At 42.5% G+C, this 25,498-nt stretch overlaps 1 protein-coding gene across 1 annotated transcript in view; it reads right to left on the reverse strand.

Annotated features, from left to right (window-relative positions):
• Positions 1 to 16,805: 16,805 nt before the first annotated feature.
• Positions 16,806 to 25,498, reverse strand: part of LOC120024611 (cyclin-dependent kinase 19-like) — a 59,705-nt gene continuing 51,012 nt past the window's right edge. Inside the window, exons 11-13 of the mRNA XM_038968906.1 lie at positions 24,695 to 24,773; positions 21,858 to 22,085; positions 16,806 to 18,438 (exon numbers count right to left, since the gene is read on the reverse strand). Of these exons, the coding sequence (XP_038824834.1) occupies positions 18,322 to 18,438; positions 21,858 to 22,085; positions 24,695 to 24,773 (424 nt within the window). The 3' untranslated portion in view covers positions 16,806 to 18,321. The remainder of the gene's footprint in view (positions 18,439 to 21,857; positions 22,086 to 24,694; positions 24,774 to 25,498) is intronic.

The raw sequence follows: 25,498 nt of genomic DNA on the forward strand, positions 1-25,498 counted from the left end.
GTGGGGGTTAGGTCTGTGTCACTCTGAGTCTCATGGAACAACAGAGAAAATTAGGTCACAATAGTTATGTGCTGCTAGAGTAAAAATACTGTAAATTGGTAAGTACACACCCACAATGATATCTCACCCATAATAATAATAATACACACCCATAATATCTCAAGGTATCCAACAGACAAAACAGATTGTAAGTGATTTTGTAAACAAAAAATGATGTCCAGAATAACACCTTCTAAAAAAAAAACAGCTTGTTTCAGCTGGTGGTCAGCTGTAAGCAGGTCCTCCCCTCAGAGGACAGCTATACTAAAGCTGGGAGCCAGTGGGAGGTTATAATGGTCATGTGGGTAGTCACTGTGTGTTTTTGCCCCCCAAAGAGAGGAGTTCCGGGGGAGGCGAGAGCTACAAAAGAGCAAGGAAAAAAACGAATGTAGCACTGTGTTCTGCGAAGGATTCACTTCAGTGGTTATTGATCTAGTACTAAATAACTCTTATGGACATAAACATCTTGCTTTACTGTAAGTCTGTAGGTATTTCTATACTTATTGATCCCCACCCCATTTATATAAAAAAATATATATTTTAGTAATTTAGCAGATGGTCTTATCCAGAGCAACTTACAAGGGCAATTAGGGTTATGTGCCTTGCTCAAGTGAACATCGGCAAATACTCAGGGATTCAAACAAATAACCTTTCGGTTACTGGCCCAATCACTAAGCCACCAGCCGCCATTCCTCATCACACTTACCCTCATGACATGATTTTATGTAGTGAGAGCATTCACACTTCAAAGATGGAACAAAACTATTCAGTGTTAACAGAACTTTAATGACATGCCAAACTCTCCACTAATTGAACTGGGCAGTGGAAGTGGGGATTTAACATTCCTGGTACCTGTCATGGTTAATGAGGACATATGGGAGTGAGGAGGAGGTCAATAGGGCTGTGTGGCTTATTTGGGTTCACTTTGGGCAATCAAGTGTTTAGGGGGCATCATTCACACATTGGGCTGACTGCATTGCAATCAGCGACTGCCAACTAACTGATCTACAAATCACTTTGCATCATAAATAACTACTCATTATTATTTGTAGATCAGTCTGTCAGTCATAATTTACTCACGATTCATCACCGATTTCATGCTCTGGAACACAGCCACTCACTCCTTCAGAGAAGAACATGGATGGGCAGCTACAGATATTGTCACGCCCTGACCGTAGAGATCCTTTTTATGTCTCTTTTTTGGTTGGTCAGGGCGTGAGTTTGGGTGGGCATTCTATGTCTGGTGTTCTATGTTGTCCTTGTTTTGTATTTCTATGTGTTTGGCCTGGTATGGTTCTCAATCAGAGGCAGCTGTCTATCGTTGTCTCTTATTGAGAATCATACTTAGGTAGCCTGTTCCCACCTGTGTTTGTGGGTGGTTGTTTTCGGTTTTGTGTGTTCACCTTACAGGACTGTTCGTTTATCGTTTTTGTTGTTTTGTCAAGTGTTTCATATTTTAATTAAAATAATGAACACTTACCACGCTGCACCTTGGTCCTCCTCTCCTTCTCCAGACGACGATCGTGACAGATATAGGATCTTTATTTGATCAATCTTTTGTTCCTGATCATTTTCTGCACAGCAGGAAATTCAAATCTGTAGTGTACTCAAGGTTTAAAAAGGCTTCTAAAGTTTGCAATTTCCACTTTAAAACGTCCAACTTGATTTGCATCAACCCCTACTGTCACAGATCTCTCCGGAACTTTCATTATGCACACCTGGCCTCTATTCCCACTGATTTTATTTGTATATATGTGCCCTTTGTTCACCATGGTCTTTTCGATTATTGTTACAATGTCCGTTGGTGCGTGAGTACCTGTGCTGTGTGTTTTGGCTTTCGTGCCATTGTGGATTGCGCAGATGATTACTTGTCTCGTCCCGTGTGTTAATCATTGTGTGCTTGTGTTATTTATTCGAGGTACTCCTCGTTCTTTTGTTTGGGTTTCAACCCTGTGTTTTGTATAGTGTTTGTTTGGTCTTCGTCCCCGTGCCTTTACATGGCACGCCGTAATTTGGGTGGAATAAAAAACCCTATTACACATCCCTGCGCCTGTCTCCCGAATCATTCATACCAGCGTGACAGAATAATCGACCATTAAGGGAGACAGCGGGAATGGGCAGTCCGACGACGCTGTGACTGCTCCGTCCGGCACCACCGCAACTTCAGCAGCTGCAACTTGCCCGTCCGACGACGACACAACTTCGGCAGCTGCATCGGGTCCTAATTGACCCGCACTGCGGTTCCTGTACTCGTCCTCCAGCGCAGGTGTCGTCCCGCTGCTGGTCGAGGGGGGGGGGTACTGTCACGGATCTCTCCTCCGGGAACTGTGTCATTACGCACACCTGGTCCCCATTTCCCTGATTGTAATTGTATAAATGTGCCCTTTGGTTCACCATTGGGCTGTCGATTATTGTTACAATGTCCTTTGGTCGTGTGAGTACCTGTGCTGTGTTGTTTTGGCTTTCGTGCCACTTGTATTGCGCAGATGATTACGGGTTTCGTCCCGTGTGGATTCATTGTGTGCGTGCGTGTATGTTACGGGTCTCGCCCCGATGTATTTATTCGAGGTACTCCTGTCTCTTTTGTTTGGGTTTCAACTATGTGTTTTGTATACATGTTTGTTTGGTCTTCGTCTCCGTGCCTTTACATGGCATGTTGTAATTTGGGTAAATTAAAAACCCTATTACGCATTCCTGCACTTGCCTCCCAATCCCTTTATACCAACATGACACCTACAAAAAATGTCCATTAATTATAATCCACATAATAGTTCACATTTCCTGTTAAGATCCTACATCTGTATGACAGGACTGGGGGTCACTCTATAAATCATCATAGACTGTGTCACTAGACTGTGTAACCCTCCTCTCCTCCCAGGAGATTGTAAACACATCTATACAGGACAGGTCTTGTTTCCACTTTCTGGGTGCTCTATGTGCTGTTCTGTGTCATTTAGTCTGCCCTCAGTGTTAAATTGGATGGTGGTTGAATGTGTCTGTGAGGACATCATAAACAGGTGTCCCATTTAAGTTTTTTACAACTTAATTGATGTGGACCGAGTCTATTGCTCTGTTGCATTAACCCACACATGGGGTAAGTGGGAAAACAGACGCTTGCTGAATCCTCTCGTGAAAAAGGACGGCGCATTTGTTCTTCAGTGGACTGGGTGGAAACATATGGCGTCTCGTGTGTCTGCGTAATGCAGTGACTCACACACACTCACTCAGTCTTACACGGCACAGACACACACACACACACACACACACACACACACACACACACACACACACACACTGTGGCCCCTGTTATCTGCACAGACCATGACCTCCTGACTCTGGGGTCTGAGCGAGTGGAGCCAACTGAGCTGAAAGCCCCGAAGCACAGACAAAATCCTCCCTCTCAGCCCTTTCACAGAGTATTCATTTCTGTTAACAATGGCTGATACACACATCTCTAAGTCCTCACCCCCCATGTGTATGTCAAAGGGGAGGAGAAGTCCGTGAGTCAGCAAAAGATTATAAAAAATACTTCCAAAAATGTGGGAACGTTTTAAAATGTCTTTACCAGTTTAAGCAGTGACTTTGTCTCATTCTGTAAGTGCCATGCGTGGGATGCAGGTGGACACTGTACACTGCATTGGCAACTCCCAGTCAAAGACCCAGAGGGAAGGGAGTGGCCCTGGCTGTCCTCCCTGGCTGTCGCCCTGCCTCGCGTCACAGTGAAGAATGTGTCACAGAATGTTATAAGGAGCTTTACACTGTTACCAAATCACTCCCTTCTCATGCACATGCTGTACTGGTCTGGAGCACACAGATTATTACAGTGACAACTTGATAGGGGGGCAGGAGGGGAAAAGTGCAGCTCATGCAAAAAAATACTGTTTCTGTCCCAAAAAAATACTGTTTCTGTCCCCAAAAAAAGCCACACCACTACATGTGGTGGTGCTATGTGCTGTGTCGCGCTTCTTGGGAAACAAAGCTGGCCACCCACATTCCTGGCATGGAAAGAGGTCCTTTTCTCACGGTCTGAGGACAGCCTGTCACGGGTCAACAGTGGAGATTTATCTTGCAGCGGCAGCGGGTCTCCACTCATTGTTCCGCTCCAAGCAAACTTTAGGCATCCAATGTGCCAATCCAGTGTCCACTGACCTTGCAGCAGGTATAGTTGCTCTCCTACTAACAAGTGTGAAACAAGGCTTGAGGAAGAGGGTGCTTAGGGGGCGGAGGGCTTGTGGGTTGTGTGTGTGTGTGTGTGTCTTAAGGGGAGGCGAAGGGGGAGGTGGACAGGAATGTTACCCGGTCCTCTTCAGTGATCATCAACACGAGGGGGTGTAGGACAGAACATTCTAAGCACAGAGAAACTGACACCCTTGTAGCTGGCTCAGAATTCTCCCTTAAGAGTTTTACAGAGCACGAACAGTACTTATAGGTATAGGGAGAATTTGCACTCCATATCAGTTTTCAGTATCTAACCAAGCAATAATACAGTATGCTTAGTAAGTGCCTGATGTTGTTATAAAAATGTAATAAGATATCACCAAATATATATTAGAGTTTATTAATGATAATGAATTTGGGTTTTAATTCAACAGCTTTGAACTGGTTTATAAAATCTTTGTTCATATGCCAGCTTTAACCAATAAAACCAATAAATTGCATGACTTTGCATGAGTTTAAATGGGTGTGAGAACATTTCTGTTGTCAAACATACCCACCAAGCAGTGCAGTGCCTCTGCAAACAGTGGAGTGGCTGAGATCCAGACGTAGATCTGCTGTGCCCCCCAACGAAGTCAGCCTGACCCTCTGTAAATCAGCCCAGCATTCCTCCCTCCCAACCTGAGGGGACTGAGGAAACACACTCACAACTACCACAGACTGTTTCTTGAGAGGGCACACACAACCAGGAACCATCATCTCTTCCTTGGGATGTTCCCCGAGGTAAGGCCCCTAGCCAAGCCCCATTAGGCTAGTATGATCTTCCCCCAAACAAGGAGGATGGAAACTTATTCTCTCTAGGTGACCTCGCCCATCAGATTATTCCTCAGTGGCACTTCAAGCAGTGGACTCCACATCCATAACTGATGCCCATGTGGCTCCCTTATAATACATTCTTAGAAAAAAGGTGCTATCACAGAGGGTTCTACATGGAATCCATAAAGGTTCTACCTGAAACCAAAAAAGGTTTTACATGGAACACAAAAATGGTTCTACCTGGAACCAAAAAGGGTTCTCTTATGGGTACAGCTGAAAAACCGTTTTGGAACCCTTTTTTCTAAGAGTGTGGCCTTCACAAATGCAGTAGCCTCTCCACTGGTGCTGACACCACAGGTGTTTTACTGCCTGTCTGTCTTTTGGTCTCTGCCTCATATGGGCCACTGAGCCTCTATAAAAGAAGCATCAGACAGTGGATGGGAGGAATGTGACCCATGTGTCCAGGGAATCAGTGTTAGGCTGCTGTATGGCGAGTTGACCACTGCTGTGCTACTCAGACATTTTCAGTCTCACTGGATTGAGAATCTGGGGGAAATACGCTTGGCAAGCGGGGCTGTCCCCATAAGGGTTCTTTGGCTGTCCCCATAGGAGAACCCTTTGAAGAACCCTTTTTGGTTCCAGGTAAAACCCTTATGGGTTCCATGTAGAATCCTTTCCACAGAGGGTTCTATGTGGAACCCAAAAGGGTTCTAGCTGAAACCAAAAAGGGTTATAGTAAAGATTAAAGATTAGTAAAGATGAGTAAAAGTAAAGATACCTGGCACACTCCAAAACTCAGACATTATTTACAAACTAAGCATGTGTGTGTTTAGTGAGTCCGCCAGATCAGAGGTAATAGGGATGACCAGGGATGTTCTTTTGATACATGCCTGAATTGGTCCATTTTTTGTATTCAAAATGTAGCAAATACTTTTGGGTGTCAGGGAAAATTTATGGAGTAAAAAGTACATTATTTTCTTTAGGAATGTAGTGAGGTAAAAATTGTCAAAAATATAAATAGTAAAGTACAGATACCCCCAAAAAACGATTTGAGTAGTACTTTAAAGTATTTTTACTTAATTACTTTACACCACTGGTTCTACCGGGAACCAAAAAGGGTCACATTATAGGCGAACTATGGAGACAGCCGAAGAACCCATTTGTGTGTGAGGGGCACCTTAAGACAGAGTGGAAATACATCTGTGTTAATACATTCTGCGGAGAACCCTCTAGCTCATACATTTCTCTAAGTGGTAGGACAAGTAATAAGTCAGGGGCCTGGGAGTTCACTCGGGTGTACTATAAATGCAATAGGGTGCTATCTGGGACTCAGCCTCTGTCTGTTCACCATCACTGCATGATTGATGTCAGTTCTCAACTTGCCCTGCCTGCACTGGTCCCACTGTTGAGTCTCCAGCGGCCTCCAGCCTATAAAATGATCTTAAATGTGGCACCCATTTGACACATCTCATGGAATCCCATGCAGATAAATAACACAGTGTTGATAGTGAATGTGACAGGGCTTGATTTTTAAACACAGAACTATATAAAAAGTCTCAGGAAGTTTCATGAACAAAATGTATTTAAAACCATTCACAATTACCATATCTTCCCCTTTATCTTTCCAGGTGCTTGAAAAGGTACTGTGGGCAGACTCCAGAAAGTGGAATTAAAGCTGGTGAAATTTTGAGAAAAAACATATTATTGCATTTGCACTTGCTTTGATCATAGTTAGTTTATGCACGGCTTAAGATAAGGTGTCTCAAAACACCGTCCAGTCAGACTATTAAAAATGACCCCATAATGACAGTTTTCAATGTCACCGGACTGGATTGCAGCTGGAAAATCACGCCATACAAATATACCCACTGATGACACCATGTGGGCAAACAAGAGAACACAACTTACGTATGTTTTCTCTTCATCCGAGGTGTACTGTATCTGTATGTGAGCATGACCATAGTTGAGTATTTCAATATCAAGAAATCAAGATACTAAAAATCCAGTGAAATCTAAACCATGGGTCTTATCAGACAGTGTGACACTGACACATCTCTCATACTCTAGTTGCACAAACTCAAACTCAGGACATTGGAATGAACCAGAGACTTGCTATCTGAAGCAAAAGAGATTTTATTACAATAGAGGATGTAAAATAAATATACACAACTTATATCTAATTTAACAGTCATTTGTACAGTTAAATTAGGACAAAGTAGCTAAAAGCCGCTTAAGAAATGTATTCTTTTTATTTCTTGCTCTGTGCCATTACCTTACTTATGAAAGCTATGGAACCACAATACATTTAGGCCATGTGTCTATTTTGAACATCTTCTGTGTGCACACACACATTTATACACACACAAAATACACAGAAAATTCTTTAGAGTTGACAGACACCCACACCTGCAATGCACTGTTGTTTCATGCCACGGAGCCCGGGGGATGTAGTGTAGAGAGCACAACAACAGAGTGGAACACTTCATGTCTTACTAAAACTGAGAGATGAGGAGTGCTCCGTGACATAAATATGTACAAACAATTGTGTTGCCCTTTGTCTTTCTGTGAGACTTAAATGGCATGGTGAGAGTATAGCCAAACAGATATTTTCTTTCAAAACAGGAAACGCATACCATAAATGCTCTGGTTAAATGGGTAAATTGGCTTCATCTTGGAGGTCAGTGAGCACTAGCCTGAATGCCAGTCTGTTTGTACTATCTTTGTCACTCATTGTCATGCTAAACAATGAAGTTGGAAGAGCACAAACAGATCTGGTACCAGGCTAAGAGAGTGTCTCTACATGCGCAAGAGTCCTTAACAAACATCTCGGAAGGCATTTTGATGCATCACAGGAGCACTTTGCAAATGGAGTGTCTGTCTTTCTGTACATACTGTTGAGAAGGTGACAATAAGTGCTTAAGTTCTGGATTGGAAAAGACAGAAAGACATGCAACAATGGGTATTAGTTATACTGTGTAAGAACTCCTAAAAAGAGCTTTATCTGGCTTATAACTTTCATTACCTGCCATATCTTTAGTGTCTAAAAAAGAACGAATATATATACTTTTCATTTACCACAAAATATTTCCGCAATAACAGTGCATTAAAAGACAATTATCTTATCAATATGATTTAATGACAAATTATTAATATGTTCATATGTACAGTGTTTCAGTTTCAACAATGTGTTTGGACAATATTGATTAGAAGAGAAAATGCTAAATCATTCTACGCTGTACTTTTTGCATTCATTAAATTCGAGATCGGATACATTGAACTCAAAGCTGATATTTAACTGCTTGCTGCCAAATTTTGGAAATAACACATTTAGTAAATAACACACTACATGAATATGAAAACAAAAAATATATATAGAAACAAACTCAAATGTACTATAAAAGAAGGCGTAGGACAAAGAGAAATAAACATAGTCCTGAAAATCCCATCATGTGATGGCAACTTTAAACATAAACACTCCGACTAAAAAAGGCACTGTCCACACATAAAACATGCATTGTTTCAGTCCTGTAAAACTTATGAGGTGGTACAGATATGAGAGAAAGTGCACTGGACTTTATAGTCTGAATGTAAAAAACACAAACAAGCCAAGCAGCAGCGGAGGCAGATCTGATCACACTGAGCAAAAACACAGCAAAGGGAAACAAGCAAAAGGGACAATCGTAGCTCTAATTCCTCCAAATGTGTCAATGCCATAGTACATCAGCAACAAGATAACATGACGATGCACTACTTGTATCACACTGTCAGTATCTAACTAGATATGATTATTTCATATGTTTATAGAGAAGAATTCACTTCTAAAAAACTAGGAGCTATCAAGTTGACAAGCAAGTTTGTGGTAGAATGAAAATCTTAGTGATTCAGGCTCTGTTGGACAGAGGTGCCCATCTATATCTAGACATGGGTATATATATATATAAATATATAAATATATATATATATATATATATATATATATATATATATATATATATATATATATATATATATATATATATATATATATATATATATAGATAGATGAAGTCGGAAGTTTACATACACTTAGGTTGGAGTAATTAAAACTTGTTTTTCAACCCCTCCACAAATGTCTTGTTAACAAACTATAGATTTGGAAAGTCGGTTAGGACATCTACTTTGTGCATGACACAAGTCATTTTTCCAAGAATTGTTTACAGACAGATTATTTCACATATAATTCACTGTATCACAATTCCAGTGGGTCAGAAGTTTACATACACTAAGTTGACTGTGCCTTTAAACAGCTTGGAAAATTCCAGAAAATTATGTCATGGCTTTAGAAGCTTCTGATAGGCAAATTGACATAATTTGAGTCAATTGGAGGTGTACCTGTGGATGTATTTCAAGGCCTACTTTCAAACTCAGTGCCTCTTTGCTTGACATCATGGGAAAATCAAAAGAAATCAGCCAAGACCTCAGAAAAACAATTGTAGACCTCCACAAGTCTGGTTCATCCTTGGGAGCAATTTCCAAATGCCTGAAGGTACCACATTCATCTGTACAAACAATAGTATGCAAGTATAAACACCATGGGACCACGCAGCCGTCACACCGCTCAGGAAAGAGACACATTCTGTCTCCTAGAAATTAACGTACTTTGGTGCGAAAAGTGCAAATCAATCCCAGAACAACAGCAAAGGACCTTGTGAAGATGCTGGAGGAAACAGGTGCAAAAGTATCTATATCTACAGTAAAACAAGTCCTATATCGACATAACCTGAAAGGCCGCTCAGCAAGGAAGAAGCCACTGCTCCTAAACCGCCATAAAAAAGCCAGACTACTGTTTGCAACTGCACATGGGGACAAAGATTGTACTTTTTGGAGAAATGTCCTCTGGTCTGATGAAACAAAAATAGAACTGTTTGGCCATAATGACCATCGTTATGTTTGGAGGAAAAAGGGGGAGGCTTGCAAGCCGAAGAACACCATCCCAACGGTGAAGCATGGGGTGGCAGCATCATGTTGTGGGGGTGCTTTGCTGCAGGATGGACTGGTGCACTTCACAAAATAGATGGCATCATGAGGCCGGAAAATTATGTGGATATATTGAAGCAACATCTCAAGACATCAGTCAGGAAGTTAAAGCTTGGTCGCAAATGGGTCTTCCAAATGGACAATGACCCCAAGCATACTTCCAAAGTTGTGGAAAAATGGCTTAAGGACAACAAAGTCAAGGTATTAGAGTGGCCATCACAAAGCCCTGACCTCAATCCCATAGAAAATTTGTGGGCAGAACTGAAAAAGTGTGTGCGAGCCAGGAGGCCCACAAACCTGACTCAGTTACACCAGCTCTGTCAGGAGGAATGGGCCAAAATTATTGTGGGAAGCATGTAGAAGGCGACCCGAAACGTTTAACGCAAGTTAAACAATTTAAAGGCAATGCTACCAAATACTAATTGAGTGTATGTAAACTTCTGACCCACTGGGAATGTGATGAAAGAAATAAAAGCTGAAATAAATCATTCTCTCTACTATTATTCTGACATTTCACATTCTTAAAATAAAGTGGTGATCCTAACAGACCTAAAACAGGGAATTTTTACTAGGATTAAATGTCAGGAATTGTGAAAAACTGAGTTTAAATGTATTTGGCTAAGGTGTATGTAAACTTCCGACTTCAACTGTATATATACCCATGTCTAGATATATATACCCATGTCTAGATATATATATACACACACACAAAATTATGTGGACACCCCTTTAAATTAGTGGATTCGGCAAATTCAGCAACACCGGCTGCTGACAGGTGTATAAAATCAAGCACACAGCCATGCAATATCCATAGACAAACATTGGCAGTAGAATGGCCTTACTGAAGAGCTCAGTGACTTTCAACGTGGCATCGCCATAGGATGTCACCTACCAACAAGTCAGTTCGTCAAATTTCTGCCCTGCTTGAGCTGCCCCGATCAACTATAACTGCAGTTATTGAGAAGTGGAAACGTCTAGGAGAAACAACGGCTCAGCCGTGAAGTTGAGAGCTTCAAGTTCCTTGGTGTCCACATCACCAACAAACTAGAATGGTCCAAACACACCAAGACAGTCATAAAGAGGGCACGACAAAGCCTATTCCCCCTCAGGAAACTAAAAAGATTTGGCATTGGTCCTCAGACCTCAAAAGGTTCTACAGCTGCAACATCGAGAGTATCCTGACTGGTTGCATCACTGCCTAGAACGGCAACTGCTTGGCCTCCGACCGCAAGGCACTACAGAGGTTAGTGCGTACGGCCCAGTACATCACTCGGGCTAAGCTGCCTGCCATCCAGGACCTCTACACCAGGCGGTGTCAGAGGAAGGCCCTAAAAATTGTCAAAGACCCCAGCCACCCCAGTCATAGAATGTTCTTTCTACTACCGCATGGCAAGCAGTACCGGAGTGCCAAGTCTAGGATCAAAAAGCTTCTCAACAGTTTTTACCCCCAAGCCATAACACTCCTGAACAAGTAATCAAATGGCTACACAGACTATTTGCATTGTCCCGCTCCCCCCCCAACCCCTCTTTTACGCTGCTGCTACTCTTTGTTTATCATATATGCATAGTCACTTTAACTATACATTCATGTACATACTACCTCAATTAGCCCGACTAACCGGTGCCTGTTTATAGCCTCGCTACTGTATATAGCCTCGCTACTATTATTTGTCACTGTCTTTTTACTGTTGTTTTTATTTCTTTACTTATCTATTGTTCACCTTATAACTATTTTTTACTTTAAAATCGCACTGTTGGTTAGGGCCTGTAAGTAAGCATTTCACTGTAAGGTCTACACCTGTTGTATTCGGCACACGTGACAAATAAACTTAGATTTGATTTGAAGTGGTAGGCCACACAAGCTCACAGAAAAGGACCGCTGAGTGCTGAAGCACGTAGCACGTAAAAATAGCCTGGCCTCGGTTGCAACACTCACTACCGAGTTCCAAACTGCCTCTGGAAACAACATCAGCACAAGAACTGTTCATCGGGAGCTTCATGAAATGGGTTTTCATGGCCGAGCAGCCGCACACAAGCCTAAGATCACCATGCGCAATGCCAAGCGTCAGCTGGAGTACTGTAAAGCTCGTTGCCATTGGACTTTGGAGCAGTGGAAACGTGTTCTCTGGAGTGATGAATTACGCTTCACCATCTGGCAGTCCGACGGACACATCTGGGTTTGGTGGATGCCAGGAGAACGCTACCTGCCCCAATGCATAGTGCCAACTGTAAAGTTTGGTGCAGGAGGAATAATGGTCTGGGGCTGTTTTTCATGGTTTGGGCTAGGCCCCTTAGTTCCAGTGAAGGGAAATCTTAATGCTACAGCATAAAATGACATTCTAGACGATTCTGTGCTTCCAACCTCAACCCCATCAAAGACCTTAGGGATGAATTGGAACGCCGACTGCGAGCCAGGCCTAATCGCCCAGCATCAGTGCCCAACCTCACTAATGCTCTTGTGGCTGAATGGAAGAAGGTCCCCGCAGCAATGTTCCAACATCGAGAGGAAAGCCTTCCCAGAAGAGTGGAGGCTGTTATAGCAGCAAAGGAGGGACCAACTCCATATTAATACCCATTTTTGGAATGAGATGATCGACAAGCATGTGTCCACATACTTTTGTTCATGTCGTATATATAGACATAGATATATATAAACACAGTACCATTCAAAAGTTTGGACACACCTACTCATTCAATGGTTTTTCTTTATTTTTACTGTTTTATACATTGTAGAATAATAGTGAAGACATCAAAACTATGAAATAACACATATGGAATCATGTAATAACCAAAAAAGTGTTAAACAAATCCAAATATATTTTAGATTCTTCAAAATAGCCACCCTTTGCCTTGATGACAGCTTTGCACACTCTTGGCATTCTCTCAACCAGCTTCACCTGGAATGCCAACAAGTGCTCAGCATATGTAGGAACTCCTTCAAGAATGTACGAAAAGCATTCATCATGAAGCTGGTTGAGAGAATGCCAAGAGTGTGCAAAGCTGTCATCAAGGCAAAGGGTGGCTACTTTGCCTTGAAGAATCTAAAATCTAAATTATATTTTGATTTGTTTAACACTTTTTTGGTTACTACATGATTCCATATGTTCTATTTCATAGTTTATGTCTTCACTATTATTCTACAATGTAGAAAATAGTAAAAATAAAGAAAACCCTTGAATGAGTAGGTGTGTCCAAATTTTTGACTGGTACTGTATACAGTTGAAGTCGGAAGTTTACATACATCAAAATAAATCAGCCAGCTTCAACTTCCTGACTGATGTCTTGAGATGTTGCTTCAATATATCCACATCATTTTCCTTCCTCATAATGTCATCTATTTTGTGAAGTGCACCAGTTCCTCCTGCAGCAAAGCACCCCCACAACATGATGCTGCCACCCCCGTGCTTCACCGTTGTGATGGTGTTCTTCGGCTTCCAAGCGTCCCCTTTTTCCTCCAAACATAACAATGGTCATTATGGCCAAACAGTTCTATTTTTGTTTCATCAGACCAGAGGACATTTCTCCAAAAAGTACAATCTTTGTCCCCATGTGCAGTTACAAACAGGAGTCTGGCTTTTTTATGGCGGTTTTGGAGCAGTGGCTTCTTCCTTGCTGAGCGGCCTTTCAGGTTATGTCGATATAGGACTCGTTTTTACTGTGGATATAGATACTTTTGTACCTGTTTCCTCCAGCATCTTCACAAGGTCCTTTGCTGTTGTTCTGGGATTCATTTGCACTTTTCGCACCAGAGTACGTTCATCTCTAGGAGACAGAACGCGTCTCCTTCCTGAGCGGTATGACGGCTGCGTGGTCCCATGGTGTTTATACTTGCATACTATTGTTTGTACTGATGAACGTGGTACCTTCAGGCGTTTGGACATTGCTCCCAAGGATGGACCAGACTTGTGGAGGTCTACAATTTTTCTGAGAATTTCTTTTGATTTTCCCATGATGTCAAGCAAAGAGGCACTGAATTTGAAGGTAGGCCTTGAAGTACATCCACAGGTACACCTCCAATTGACTCAAATGATTTCAATTAGCCTATCAGAAGCTTCTAAAGCCATGACATCATTCTCTGGAATTTTCCAAGCTGTTTCAAGGCACAGTCAACTTAGTGTATGTAAACTTCTGACCCACTGGAATTGTGATACAGTGAATTATAAGTGAAATAATCTGTCTGTAAACAATTGTTGGAAAAATTACTTATGTCATGCACAAAGTAGATGTCCTAACCGACTTGCCAAAACTATAGTTTGTTAACAAGAAATTTGTGGAGTGGTTGAAAAATGAGTTTTAATGACTCCAACCTAAGTGTATGTAAACTTCCGACTTCAACTGTATGATTGTATAATGTATGGGTTGTACCACCAACTTGGTGCCATTTGAGAAGTGTAACTTGGTCCAAATTTTGGGGGGATTTCACCTAATTTTAACATTCTGTCATAGAGAGCACATGTCCAACTTCATAAAAATATGTTTTCCATCTCAAGAGGTTAAATTTAAAAAACAATTACTATAGCAAGTGCCTATTAAGTGCCAAATAAAGTAACACGGTTGACCGTAACATGGTTGACAATTTAATCTTAAATCAGCCATAAATCCCATCGTGACAGGGGGAATGGAATCATGTTGTATGCATGTGGAGTGGCAATTAAATGCAAGCTTCACAAAAAAATAAGAAATTGCTAAAACATTTCTAGTCTGTATATCTACAGGTAACAGGGTTGACTTTTATGCTCGACAGCTCAGTTTTCCACCACAAAACAACAGAAAATGGCCAAAAAGAGTAGAACCAGCTCACCTGATTTTACACTATGATTTGACTATTAGATGTTCAATGTTTGTTTTGAGAAGGAATAGTTTCACCATATTAAAAATAGAGTTGAGTTCACATAACAGGGTTGACCTTAAAATGAGGGAGAGATGTAAATGAATAACTAATCACATGAAATAAATAATACTTTTCTGAAATGACTTTGTCAAAGCAACAAAAGAACTAGGGCTTTACAATAATGGTGAAACGTGGAGAAATGTTTGGATTAAGTGGGTTGAAATCTTCCTATAAGTGACACAGGGTTGACTGAGGGACATGTCAAAATACAGGATCTTCGCACTTTAGCAAGCCTTTATTCATATAATAATCAGATTGGATTGAATTCTACATGTGGTCTATATTAAAGGGCACTTCATTTAATATAGCAGGCTTTTAAAATTCAAAATTGGTGCAGAATTTCTACTTAAAATATCACAGGGACGCAAAAGGCACTTGTGGAACGACCCATATACCATCCATATAGTTTATATTTCTTTACAATATTTCATGTAGAGTACAATTAACAATGCTGTAAGAAACAAGTGAATGCCTTCTTCAATTACGATGTTCAACATTAGAATTACGATGTGGAAATGGATATCTAATTTTAAAAACCTTAAGAAAACTCTCATGCTCTCATAGTAAAATTTAAGCATCGCACCATTCTCTTTGATTTTGCATAGGAACTGTTTAACAGTTATTTGCCCCACTATCACTTGTTGGAGCCTCACAATGAATAATACTTTTGATACCTCGCTTGTGTAGAGATAAATTGAGAAACAGTATCTAATGTATTCTCAATGCTCTTCAACTATACTTCAGATATGCGCCAATAGAATAAAAGAGAGAAACAAATTTTAATAGCTGCTGGTTTTGTTCCCGAGTAAACACCACTGTTCTGGGAAGGCTGTTGTTAATCCACTGGGCCTGTGTGCCTGCCAGATCATACGGAAAATAGAAAAGAGAAACTCAAACCCAAACCAATACAGTTACAATGTATCAGCATCAAATAGAGAGCCAGTCCGATATGGAAAACATTCTGGGCGACTGTTAGGAACTCATCTTGAACAAGAAGGGAGCAGTCCCTTTTGTTCATCTAGTGTTTTGGCATTCACCTCGACACACATAAGACATACTGTACTTCAGTAACCTGGGAGTGCTGAGAAAGAAATCTGGTCTGTGAGAAGAGAGAAGGAGACAGACAGATAGACAGACAGATGATGATCAACAGCAGATCTCTCAATACGAGGGGCTCTCTAAATCCACCTGTTTTACTGAGTCAGAGATGACAGACAAATCAAACGCTGAAGAACTGTGCAGTATCACTGTCAGAAGCAAACAGCTTCACAGAAAGCAGTCTATCAGTTGTTCAATACATGTTAGTACCTTGTATTGTTTCTGTGAATATTTTCTTACTATAGAAAACAAAATAAGAGTCTCTCTCCTTTGGCTACAAAAGGACAGTGTTGATGATCATCATTATCATCATCGTCAACATATCCCAGTTGAACACGACTTGTGTTTCTGAACATCACAAAAGGCAGTTTAAAGAATCGTAATGCACGGTCTTGATAAAGATTGCCTTGATCCTTGTGACATAAACTGAACACAATACATGTTCACAATCACTGAACAAGAGGTCCCGTTCTGTCAATAGCCACTAGATGTCAATGTTTCCACATCCCTTCCCTAGTCACAGAAGAAGCTGAAGTGGCTGTCTTATCCCATGTCCATCTATAGTCTCTCTGTGTGTTTGGGCACACACACACACACACACGCACACAAGCACACACACACACACACACACACGCACGCACACACGCGCACGCACGCACACACACACACACACACACACACACACACACACACACACACACACACACATACACACACACACACACACACACACACACACACACACACACACACACACACACACACACACACACACACACACACACACACACACACACACACACAGTGCAGATCCAGTCAACTAGTTCACAGGATAAGTACTATAAGAAACCATTTTTTCTACCTGGGTTAATACCAGGGGTGTGGAGTTGAAGAGGCTGGGGCGCAAGACTTCCCAGATTTGTTCCAGGTCTTTGCAGAGCTGTTCAACAGTGCAGTCCTTTGACTGAATAAGAGGAAATACAAACTGCACATGTAAAGGGCAATAACGAAACATTAAAAGCTAGAAAAATACATGGAAAATAAAAAACTATCAGGCAGTAACTGTCTCAGGAACATACAGCTTTAGCTGCAGTATATGATTAGCTGCAGTATATGATGATGACGCACACCTTCAGTGACGTCTGTGTCCATGGTAAGACCTGTCAACCCAAGGTGTCCACAACAAGCATCTCACACACACTCAAACACCTCTGGCCAGAAAGGAGAACATTCAGATTCACCAACAAATGTTTCCTTGATGTACATGACTCATAGTAAAACAGTAGCTTGGTAGTTGTTATCGGTCAGGCGACATGGGGTACCTAGAGATGCTTACATAACTTGCTGCAGACTGAAGAAAGGCTGATAAACGGTTCCTTCCAATGCAGACTTTCAGACTACAAATCTAGAAAAACAAAAGGCTTAAAATTAGAAAACAAACGTTTTTATAACAAGATTAAGATAAAATAGTGTATTTCGTAATTCCCTGCAATCACATCAGCTTAAGAGCTAACTTTCTTCTGTACAAATGTATTTCCAAGCCAAGGGGAAGATCTCAGAAGAAGATCTTTTGTCATCAGGAAAGGATTGGCTCATTTTCTTCCTTTTGCTTCGATCTGGATGTAAAAGATATCCAGGGTAAACAACTGTACAGTGAAGAAAAGTGATGACAGTAAAGGGCTATTTTCCTGTTTCATCCCATCTTCTTCTATATCGAACAATATTTACAAAAACATCCACAATCAAAGTAAACAAACTCTACATAAAAAACGAGCAAAAACAAGTCTCTTGTTAAACAAAGAAAAAAAGGTAGTATATAGTATATATTTATATATGAACAGAGCTGCAATTCTTCCTCTTGAAGAACATGTTTTTTGTAAGTGTCATGGTTCATAGTCTTTGTGTAGTAGGCGTGTGTAGTCAGTTGCACCTGACGTGTTTCCTTCTTATAATCTAGTATCAATCGATTTTGTCACTTGATGATGATAAAAAATCTTGTCCTACCCCTCAAGGAGGCAGGGTTTGTTTTTGGTTCCTATGTTGAGTTGGCCTTCATATTACTCTCGGGTGGGTAAGTGTGAGGACATTGGGTGGAAGTGAGGCCAGGGTTAGTCAGTGTAGTAGGGCTGACATGAAGGCGGATAATGAGTGATTGTTGTGTTGTTGGAATTATCTGACACATAATGAGATCTGATCAGGATGAGGAGTCAGTAATACCTTGGCCAGAGGGAGGTGAGAGGTTATGCTAAGGTTTGTTTTTGGTCGAGGGTTGGTTTGGGAGAGGCCCCTGGCCTGTTCTAAGAGCCTCAGTAGCGGTGTGACTGGTGTGAGTACTGTGAGCTCTGCTGGGATGACGACGAGTATCCCTGGGACTGAGTGGAACCTTGGACGTTGCTTTGGTAACCAAGGCGGGAGCTGGAGTGCTGAAGTGGAGAAAAGAATGGAGAGGAAATAGTAAACCGTTGACAGCTAGAGACCACATTTGTCATTCATTATTTTTCGGTCAACACCACTGGAAAAATACCATTGTTTATTTTGACCTTGCATGGGGTTTGAAAATAAAACCTATACAACATAAATTATTCCATAACTTTACCTTAGGAGACCTTGTTGGAGGGAAATTACTTTTGTTGGCAATGTTTGCAATTGTAAAGCTGGCTGAATAAGTTATAGGTCAAGAACGAGTCAAATAGAAAAGCATGATGTACACAGCCATAGATCTGTAGTGCTTATCAACATACCCCCATAGCTTTCCACTCTTGTTTACTTGGCATCTAAAGATGTGGACTACTTCTCATGGATTTCTCAACATATTTAGCCAGAGACTACCGACCCAATTCCAAGCCATTTACAGTACCATGACCTACAATTCTATATCCTAAAAAGTATAATGTGTATCACACAACGGAGTAAAATAAAATCTAAAGTGGCTGATGCCGAAGACCTGGGGGTCTGAATGAATTACTGATCTGGGTTAAAAGGGGACTGAGCCACACATCAACAGAAGGGCTAACTAAACACCTTACACTACAGCTATGAAGAAAGCAGGCTCTGAATCAATGACTAATTACTGGCCGTGACTCACGCTAACCAACTCAGACTGGGCCCAAGGCCAAATGTCCCCTTAAAAAGGCAAGAAAAGGCAGAAGTCCCTGGTCTTTAGATGATAAACATTTCTTAGGCCCTGAGGAGCTACAGCTGGACTGGGACCCAGAGGGCTTGAATGGAGGGTTGAGGGAATAGGAGAAGAACATGGCTGAAACCCCTGGGTTGGCGCCCCCCCTTGGTTTGTGCTGTGGTGGAGATCTTTGTGGGCTATACTCGGCCTTGTCTCAGGATTGTAAGTTGGTGGTTGAAGATATCCCTCTAGTGGTGCGGGGGCTATGCTTTGGCAAAGTGGGTGGGGTTATATCCTTCCTGTTTGGCCCTGTCCGGGGGTATCATCGGATGGGGCCACAGTGTCTCCTGACCCCTCCTGTCTCAGCCTCCAGTATTTATGCTGCAGTAGTTTATGTGTCGGGGGGCTAGGGTCAGTTGGTTATACCTGGAGTACTTCTCCTGTCTTATCCAGTGTCCTGTGTGAATTTAAGTATGCTCTCTCTAATTCTCTCGTTCTCTCTTTCTTTCTCTCTCTCTGAGAACCTGAGCCCTAGGACCATACGTCACGGCAAACCGGGCATGATGACTCCTTGCTGTCCCCAGTCCACCTGGCCTTGCTGCTGTTCCAGTTTCAACTGCTCTGCCTGCGGTTATGGAACCCCTACCTGTCCCAGACCTGCTGCTTTCAACTCTTAATGATCGGCTATGAAAAGCCAACTGACTTTTATTCCTGATTATTATTTGACCATGCTTGTCATTTATGAACATTTTGAAAATCTTGTCTCTCTCTAATTCTCTCCTTCTCTCTTTCTTTCTCTCTCTCGGAGGACCTGAGCCCTAGGACCATACGTCAGGACTACCGGGCATGATGACTCCTTGCTGTCCCCAGTCCGCCTGGCCTTGCTGCTATTCCAGTTTCAACTGTTCTGCCTGCGGTTACGGAACCCCTACCTGTCCCAGACCTGCTGTTTTCAACTCTTAATGATCGGCTATGAAAAGCCAACTGACATTTATTCCTGATTATTATTTGACCATGCTTGTCATTTATGAACATTTTGAAAATCTTGGCTCTCTCTAATTCTCTCCTTCTCTCTTTCTTTCTCTCTCTCGGAGGACCTGAGCCCTAGGACCATACGTCAGGACTACCGGGCATGATGACTCCTTGCTGTCCCCAGTCCACCTGGCCTTGCTGCTATTCCAGTTTCAACTGTTCTGCCTGCGGTTATGGAACCGCCACCTGTCCCAGACCTGCTGTTTTCAACTCTAAATGATCGGCTATGAAAAGCCAACTGAAAATTATTCATGATTATTATTTGACCATGCTTGTCACTTATGAACATTTTGAACATCTTGGCATAGTTCTGTTATAATCTCCACCCGGCACAGCCAGAAGAGGACTGGCCACCCCTCATAGCCTGGTTCCTCTCTAGGTTTCTTCCTAGGTTTTGGCCTTTCTAGGGAGTTTTTCCTAGCCACCGTGCTTCTACACCTGCATTGCTTGCTGTTTGGGGTTTTAGGCTGGGTTTCTGTACAGCACTTCGAGATATTAGCTGATGTACGAAGGGCTATATAAAATAAACTTGATTTGATTTGAAGTACGGAGACATCGGCCAAACTAATTCCAGTCGCCGCCTGTCTAGCAGTCTATCTATCTACACACACAGGCAGAAAGGAGGAGCGAGTTGTGCACATTAGGATACTATAGCCTTGGGGAAAGTGATCAATGAGGGGGAAAGTAGGGCGTTGAATGTGACGCCACAGCCACAGCAAGCTAGCTCTGTCTGCCCATTCAGAAAGCAAGGGGATATTAATACATCTGTTCTGCTAAGGCTTGACTTTGAAGAGTCCAGCAGCTGTCCACATGCAGCCTCAGCCCCCTGCTAAATATAGCCTAGCACCTCATCAGTCAGTCAGTCCAGAACCCCACAGGGTCCGAGCCTAGCCAGGAGGAGACACCTCTGAACAGAACACCATTGAGGTCCGGACAACAGGGAGATCACCTTTTTCTTACCTTTCTCATATGTAATACACTCTCCCTTCCTCTGTACCATGATCTCCACTCTGCCACTCTTGCTCATAGTCCCTCTCTTTCTCACTTACTAACTCACTCTTGCTCTAACTACAGTATTTCTCTCTCTCTCTCTCTCATTTACTCACTCACTCACTCACTCTTGCTCCAACTCTGTCTCTCTCTTTCACACCATGATAGGGGCTCAGTCAAAGATAGAGCAGGCGCCAAGAGGGGGAACAACAATGAGGGCAGCTTTTTTTGCTGTCACATTTATCAACAGGCTAGTGTGAACTGGAGGAATGACATTATCATTCTGATATAACATGACCTGCAATCCTACTAGCTAGCACAATACTCCACTCTGGTCTGAGTTGAGGGGGTTGTGTCTGTTCACTAACCGAGCACAACACGTGTTTTGCACGTCCCTGACATACTCTGCTGTACGCGTCTGTACGTGTTTTAAACCTTGAGGGCTCTTTGGGGAAAAGTTCACAGCCATTCATTTTTACTCCATAGTCAAATGAATCATTAATAAAGGAACACTGTTGATGGCACAAGTTCTGGGTCCTCCAAGGACCTATTTGGATTAAGCAAATTTGAATAAGTCAACCCTAGATAACAAACATGCCGTAGGTTATAAACTGTTGGTGACTGTCATCGCCTTCCATCTCCTTTCAATTAAAAAACAGACAGTAATACTATGGATGTATGTAAGGCTGTAAAAACTCAAACCTGGTGGATCCCAGTGCCTGAGGAGGCTCCTGAGGGCCCGGTGCGAGATTTCTTGTTGGGGGGCCCCTGGTCCTGGCCGTGCTGGAGGCCTCCCCCGGCGTTGGGTCCAGTGGCCCCTGCATTGCCGTTGGTCTGGGTGGAGCTCTGCTGGTTAGAAGCCTGCTGGGTGCCACTCTGCTGCTGGGCCTGGGCCTGGGCTGTCGTCTGCTGGTGCTGTTGGACCTGGTTCTGATGGAGGACAAACACATTAATGTTCAGTTGGACAGATACAGATTAACAGATGGAGACTGCAATAATATTCCATTGTGCACCAACATACTAACAGTTTCCTTGGTGTACAACTTTGTTGTAATCTCCGATTTTGCACCAACACACTCACAGTTTCCTATCCATACAAAACATATTCCATACATGCACATTGTAAATAAGGTCTGCTAACTCAAGAAATGGTATCAAGACAACATTACTGTTCAACAACAGCCAAATGTACAAATCGCTCACTGATCAATCATGGTAACTGTTCACAGTATTTGGGAACTGGGAAGTATGTTCCCAGTATTGCAGTGTTTGTTTGGGCCTGGTAAACAGTGGGCTGAAATGATTTAACAAGAACTACGCTCCAAGCCTTCAGTCCAGCTTATCACTTCTCAACAGCTCCACGACCACGAGGCTGAGACACGTGAAAGTTTGGGTCAGCTAAAACAATGAGTCCCTCTCATACCCTCTGGGCCCTGGTTGGCACAGAGGCCCTGCAGCCTTCCTGACGGCTGCTCTGAGGCAACACTTGTATCAGGTGTTGCCTACTTGAGAACAGCTGCCAATGTGATGCAAGGCCGGGGATTCGCAGAAACCGCTCAGTGGGAAGGGGACTGGTATTTCTCTGGCTGTAACACATGCATACACTCCCCTTCACCTCAAACACACTGATTTGGCTCGGCATCATACAAGCACCTGCTTTCTATAAGGTTTGGTATATTCACAACATGGTGTTTGATACCAGCCAGCCAACAGTACATTATCAGTAACACTATGGTCCAAGTAAAGCCTCCTGTAGCCTATCTGCTATCAGGGGAACAGCTCCACGTTAGTGACCTTTACCTCAAGTAAGATATGAATCGAGAGTTTAGTGAGATAAGTGTTGAGAGCTTAGTGAGATACGCTTTCGAGAGCTTAGTGAGATACGCTTTCGAGAGCTTAGTGAGATACGCTTTCGAGAGCTTAGTGAAATACGCTTTCGAGAGCTTAGTGAAATACGAGTCGATATCTTAGTGAGATACGCGTCGAGAGCTTAGTGAGATACGCGTCGAGAGCTTAGTGAGATACGCGTCGAGAGCTTAGTGAGATACGCTTTCGAGAGCTTAGTGAAATACGCGTCGAGAGCTTAGTGAGATACGCTTTCGAGAGCTTAGTGAGATACGGGTCGAGAGCTTAGTGAAATACGCTTTCGAGAGCTTAGTGAAATACGCGTCGAGAGCTTAGTGAGATATGCTTTCGAGAGCTTAGTGAGATACGGGTCGAGAGCTTAGTGAGATACGGGTCGAGAGCTTAGTGAGATACGCTTTCGAGAGCTTAGTGAGATACGCGTCCGAGAGCTTAGTGAGATACGCGTCCGAGAGCTTAGTGAGATACGCTTTCGAGAGCTTAGTGAGATACGCTTTCGAGAGCTTAGTGAGATACACGTCGAGAGCTTAGTGAGATACGCGTCGAGAGCTTAGTGAGAAACGCGTTGAGAGTTTAGTGAGAAACGCGTTGAGAGTTTAGTGAGATACGCGTCCGAGAGCTTAGTGAGATACTCGTCCGAGAGCTTAGTGAGATACCGTCCGAGAGCTTAGTGAAATACACGTCGAGAGCTTAGTGAAATACGCGTCAAGAGCTTAGTGAGATACGCATAGAGAGCTTAGTGAGATACACGTCCAAAAGCTTAGTGAAATACGAGTCGAGAGCTTAGTGAAATACGGGTCCGAGAGCTTAGTGAAATGCACGTCCGAGAGCTTAGTGAAATACGCGTCGAGAGCTTAGTGAAATACACGTCAAGAGCTTAGTGAGATACGCATAGAGAGCTTAGTGAGATCCGCATAGAAAAAGTGTATGATAGAGAATGCCTGGGGTTCCCTCCCGATTCATATCTCACTCATCCACCTGTATCCCATGAACTAAAGGCAACCACCTGACACACTTCAGAGTTTTACCTTCTGATTTCTCATCTTTGTTTAGCCGATGTGCTATCAGGGGACGGGCTAACTGGAGTGACGTTCCCCTCCAGAGGTGATTGGACCAACCCTTCTCCTGTGGTGCTGGCTGAAGCTGCTGCTGTTGTGCAGCTTGTCCTTAATCCTTATTATCCCATGGTATGTCTTTCTCGCTTCCCTTATTTTTAAGGATTGGAGCAGTCCCACTCCTCACATATTTTCTGTTTATTGGATAGGACAGAGGTATACAGTAAAGATGGGGCCGGAATCAAATCCATGCTGCTGCAGTGGTATATGTGGTCCGGAGGCAGCGGCTCAGAACACTTAATTACCCTAGGCCACAGACTGCTCATTTTCAATGGACCCTTACCCTGCACTTTCAATAACCTTATGAAACCCCTACTGCTGGGCTGACATTACTGTTTCTATTAAGGTATTTGGGGTCTATTTATTAAGCTGTTTTGGGTCTAATAATTAAGGTGTTTTGGGTCTATTTAGTAAGGTGTTCTGGGTCTATTCAGACAGCACGATGACAGTTGTTAATAAAAGCGTAAGGACAAAGAAGGCTCAGAATTGTGGGGGGGTCTTGATGCATATCCCAGTATTAGACTTTTAGTCTATAGCACAAAGCATTTCACCTCTATTTACCTTCTCTGTTTTCTCATCTGGCTCATCTTCGTTTAGAAACTCTCGTTTTGGGTAAGGTATCTGACATCCGGCAAATACACTACAGGAGAGAATGAGACGAGGGATACACATAATCAGAAACAGACTAGCTGGGTGCTATGCGTACAAAGACCAATTATTCTTGATATACAGTGGCTTGCGAAAGTATTCACCCCCCTGGGCATTTTTCCTATTTTGTTGCCTTACAACCTGGAATTAAAATAGATTTTTTGAGGGTTTGTAGAATTAGATTTACAAAACATGCCTACCACTTTGAAGATGCAAAATATTTTTTATTGTGAAACAAACAAGAAATAAGACAAAAAACTTGAGCGTGCATAACTATTCACCCCCTCTAAGTCAATACTTTGTAGAGCCACCTTTTGCAGCAATTACAGCTGCAACTCTCTTGGGTATGTCTCTATAAGCTTGGCATATCTAGCCACTGGGATTTTTGCCCATTCTTCAAGGCAAAACTGCTCCAGCTCCTTCAAGTTGGATGGGTGTACAGCAATCTTTAAGTCATACCACAGATTCTCAATTGGATTGAGGTCTGGGCTTTGATTAGGCCATTCCAAGACATTTAAATGTTTCCCCTTAAACCACTCGAGTGTTGCTTTAGTATGCTTAGGGTCATTGTCCTGCTGGAAGGTGAACCTCCATCCCAGTCTCAAATCTCTGGTAGACTGAAACAGGTTTCCATCAAGAATATCATTGTATTTAGCTCCATCCATCATTCCTTCAATTCTGACCAGTGTCCCAGTCCCTGCCGATGAAAAACATCCC

This window comes from Salvelinus namaycush, chromosome 29 (genome assembly GCF_016432855.1).
Source record: "Salvelinus namaycush isolate Seneca chromosome 29, SaNama_1.0, whole genome shotgun sequence".
Lineage (NCBI taxonomy): Eukaryota > Metazoa > Chordata > Actinopteri > Salmoniformes > Salmonidae > Salvelinus > Salvelinus namaycush.